The 4,555-nt window shown below is 46.2% G+C and overlaps 1 protein-coding gene across 2 annotated transcripts in view; it reads left to right on the top strand.

The window, feature by feature from the left end:
• The window catches only part of SMYD1 (SET and MYND domain containing 1), a 44,971-nt gene that overhangs the window by 23,672 nt on the left and 16,744 nt on the right, over positions 1–4,555 (top strand). Inside the window, exon 5 of one of the 2 annotated variants that reach the window (XM_003799186.1) lies at positions 1,734–1,772. The exons of the other annotated variant lie outside the window; for it this stretch is intronic. Within the exon in view, the coding sequence (XP_003799234.1) occupies positions 1,734–1,772 (39 nt within the window). The remainder of the gene's footprint in view (positions 1–1,733; positions 1,773–4,555) is intronic. 2 annotated transcript variants of the gene reach the window in all.

The following is a 4,555-nucleotide window of genomic DNA, read 5'->3' as shown; positions in this document are numbered from 1 at the left end:
GGATGGTAAGCCTCTAACTACTATTTTAAAACTTGAAGCCTGGGATTATCTACCTAGCGGTCATTGCAGAATGACATTGACTTAGAAGAGGTATGGCAGGAGCAAAGTCCAAGCAGCAGTCAGGAGGCACACTCCAAGGGGTTGACCCAAATCAAATTTAATGAAGGGATAATTTATAGAAGTGTGGGCAGGGTATAAGAAAGTGACAAATAAGGTTAAGGTGCCCAGGGTCTAATAATACATGAAACCATTACCACTCCTATATCTCGAGGAGCAAGGGAAGGAAGCACTGTTCCTGCAGCAGGTGACAGCTGGAGGATGTAGAGGGGACCCTTCAACATCTTGGCTGAGACTAATAGCTGAACTCATCACTGTTTAAACGATGGAGTGGCGGAGAGGAAGCTAGTGACTAAAGACCCCAACCTCTCATTCCTCCCACCTTCTCATCGCCTCCTATTGGCCAAACTCCAACCAGAAGCCAGAGAGCAAAGGAACCAGGGGAGCAGCCCTCAAAGCTTATCCTTCTGCCCCCAGGAGGGCACAGATCAAGGACATAAGGGCCAAGAATGGATCTTGGGGGTGTGGCACAAATGGAGAAAAATCAGCAAGCAGGATGAACCCCTGGTTGTCTGCAGCTCAGGCTGGGGAGACGTGGGGGAATGAGGCTTGAGCAATATTAATTGCTTTGGCTCTTGGAGATGAGCTATCATGACAGATGCAAGTCGACTCTGAGCCATCAGTAACAAGCAAGTTTACCCTCAAAACTTCCTGGAAGCCAAAGACAATGGTTTCTGGTTCTCAGCTGAGTACCAAGCATAAGCTTTAAAATAGCAAAGACTCTGATTTCCTTTTTCCTTCCTATTTCTGAAATCAGGCTCTTAAGCAATTGAGAAAGTCTCTCAAGATGGGAAAGTTTATTTTGGACCTAGATGATAATCTTTTCTTAGCATTTGTGTTTTGCTTTCTGAGCCTCTTGGGGTCACTGGCCTGGATCTCCTGGAATCCTTTCTAGAGGGCGGTTGTCCAAACTTAACCTGCTTGCCAGAGGATCAAATTTAGCCACATATGGGGCAAAGCTTTATAGATGGTCCTTCCCTAAGTGTGAAGGTCCGGGGCTCTTCTTGTCAGTAGGTGTAACTACTCCAGAAGCCTAGGAACTCTTTTTTTCAGATCATCTTTGGTGTTTGCTCTGGCTTCCTTGCATCTACTAATGTCTAGTATCCACATTTTATCCAGGCTTCTTGGCTTTTGTGCAAGGGGAAGTTGGCTTTGAAGGTATTGCCTAGCTGCCTGCCATAGTGGAAAGAACCCTGGACACGGGGTTAGGGATCAGTTCTGAACCCGGCCATTTTTACTTACTACCTATATGACCCAACCAATCCCTAACCAAAGTTGAAATTCTTCCCAAGAGAGACATCCAAGAGGCAACATTTATTTGCCCAGGATGCTTGTTAGTGGGATAACAATAACAACATCTGTTAATTTTTTAGATACATCATCTCATGAAAGCCCAGGGAACAAAAGTAATTTGCTTAAGGCTGAAAATTCAGTGCTCTTTCTACTATACCAGGCTTCGTCTTGGCCAGTGAGAGCAACTACAAGGGGCTGGGATAAAGGTTGCTGTGATAGCCAAAGCTTTGATCGTGTAACTCAGAATGCTGTGTACCCTTCCTAGCCACGCTGGATCGGCCAATGGTAATGATTTCCATTTGGGTGTCTATTTTGTCTTTCAGTCATGAGGCAGTGAAAGCCATGTTTCACACCCAGATGAGGTGGGTCAGTCCTTCCAAGAATCCCTGCTCCTCTGACCCATCTCCCTCACTTGCTTGGTTTGCTGGGGCCCATCCCCAAGACTCCTTGGCTGCCATGGGTCCGTAATGTCTTTCTGCACCCCAGTGTCTCCTTTTCACTGAATGACATATTTTTAATGCTTTTATATTAACCATTTATTCCTCATCCATACGCCACCTGCCTTGCCTTTGCTTTATTTTCCTTCCTTTCTTCCCCCCATCACCCCTCATGTGCTCTGCTCCTCCAACTTCAAAGCATGAACCCTTCTAGTCTATACCATCTTAGCGGAAGCTTGCAGTGTCCCCTAAACTTGCTTACCATGAAATGAGAACTGTCAGTACCACTGACCTGCTGAAGAACTGGGTCTGCTTGTAAGCCCTGACTTCCCATCGGACGTGTGAGAAGAGAGCGTCCTTACTGTGATATTTTGATAAATATTTAGGCATAGTGTTCTGTTTACCACTTCTGGCTAATTATGAATTAGTGGTTTAGGTTAAATTTTACTTTTCATGTTTTTTTCTTTTTTTTTAAAGACTCTCACTATGTCACCCTTGGTAGGGTGCTGTGGCATCATAGCTCACAGCAACCTCAAACTCTTGGGCTTAAGCAATTCTCTTGCCTCAGCCTCCAAAGTACTTGGGACTACAGGCATCTGCCACAATGCCTGGCTATTTTTTCTTGTAGTTGTCTTTGTTGTTTAGCAGGCCTGGGCCGAGTTCGAACCTGACAGCCTTGGTGTATGTGGCTGGTGCCTTAACCATTGTGCCATAGCTGCTAAGCCACTTTTTGTGTTTTTTAATGACAACCCACTGGACCTAATGGGTCTTTTTCTTAGGTTGGGAAGGTCCTCAAAATGGCCTTTGGATTAAGAATAAAATGCTGTTTGGGAGTTTGGGCTTTGGAAAGTGGCTGGTGTATATGAGCTGCGTTACTGTGCATTGCACGTGACTGTAGCTTGGGTTCCATATCAGTAGAGCCAAGTCAAGAGGAGAGCGTCTTCAGGGTTCTAAGTCTCTGTGCGAAATACTCAAATAACTTGCCTGCTTGTGGCTCTGTTAGTTGGACTATAGAACTACAGAGTGTTGGGGATGGAGGCCATCAGGGCTTCAGGGCAGGTAAGAGATTTGTCCACGGAGGCTGGTTGGAGGAAGGGCTGAGGCTAAACCCCTCATCTCCTGACTCCCACGGTGAGATCATTCCATGTTGTTCACCATTCTCTCTCCTCCAAACCCACAGTTCCAAGTAAGGTAAAATGGGGTGGACATATGGGTATATGCATTTTTTCATATTTAAGTGACATTAACATTATTTGGCTTTGAATTCTCTAATACTATTGAAATAATCTAAGGTACCCTGAGATCATGTAAGAATTGGCATAACCCTGATGGGAAGCAAAGTTACTAGAACCCATTTGGTCCCTGAGTCACTGTAGACTTAGGATGTGTCACTACAGTGAGCTGCCTCTGTAGGGGGCTAGTAGCAGCAGAATTGGTCACTTATCCCTCAGGGCCAGACACCAGAGATTCATACTCCACATTGGCTCAGGAGTTGCTCACATGGAGCTATTTAGGATATTTCGTGGAGTCCTAGAAAGCAAGGGCCTTCCCTGTGTATCACGCGGGTATGACGTGGGGACTGTGAGTGGCACTTGTATTCTAATACTGATGGTTGCCACAGTGCTGTGGGACCCTGGGGGGGAAGTTGCTTCCCTCTCTTGCATCAACATCATGATTTATGAAATGAGGGTCTCCCCTTAGAAACATGTTAGGGTCTCTAAGCAGAGCTGTGAGCAGAATCACCCAGTCTTCCTCTCCAGCTTGACTTCCATCACTTCAGCAATCACTGCTGCTGAAAATTGGGTTGGGGAAGAAAGGACAAAAGGAATAAGAGGTGAGTAGGCCCTTAGGTTTCACCAGGCTCAGCATCTAGATATATCCCACTTTGAGAGAAGGTTTATTATCCTTAAGTCCTCATTTCAGATGTCTGGACATGCATCTCACTGCTATTCGGCAGTTGCTCCCTTGGTCATCATCTTGGAGTATGTGGAAGGGGCTGTCATGACTGGGACCCTCCTAGGGTGCTGGAATCTCATCCTGCCTTTTGCATGGTGTCTGGGCTTTTCTGGGAGGTAAAAGAACCACAGATCTCTGTGCAGATTTTCTCCCCAGCCCTTTACATCCTACTACTTGCTGTCTGGATGATGGTTTCCTCTGGGCTGTGAGGCCCCAGAATCCTAGAGAGATACAGGAGCATGCTTAAGGCCTAGCTTACAGGCCCCATCACACCTTTTTTGTAGCTCTCTTTTTGTGGAGGAGTGTACATGGCTGAGAGGCCCATGGGCTAGCCACCTATTTGGCTCAGCTAAATGTCCATTCTTCAGTGGGTTTTTCCATTCTTCAGCCCCCTTCAGTATCTATTACATGGCAAGGTGGGTAGTAGTGTAGGTGATTAAAAGGTCAGGTCTAGGCAGGAAGGAATTTGAAATGCCAGCTCCTCTTGCTAACCACGTTCAACCAATAAGCCATGTTTCCTAAGAGGTACAAAAATCAACAATGCAGAAGGCTAACAGAGCCAGCTTTTGTTTATTTGCCTTCACTGATCTCCAGTGGCCATAAGTCTCCTCACATAACACAGGCCTGAGCCATTGGACTGAAGGTTAAGGTAAGAGGGAGCTTAAAGTTGGACATAAGAGGCTTGGTGCCTGTGGCTCAAGTGGCTAAGGCGCCAGCCACATACACATGAGGTGGTGGGTTCAAATCCAGCC

The sequence above is a fragment of the Otolemur garnettii genome, unplaced genomic scaffold, assembly GCF_000181295.1.
Source record: "Otolemur garnettii isolate 467f Iridium unplaced genomic scaffold, OtoGar3 scaffold00147, whole genome shotgun sequence".
Taxonomy (NCBI): domain Eukaryota; kingdom Metazoa; phylum Chordata; class Mammalia; order Primates; family Galagidae; genus Otolemur; species Otolemur garnettii.
Note: the sequence above shows the minus strand (reverse complement) of the source record. Positions and strands in the feature narration are given on the sequence as shown.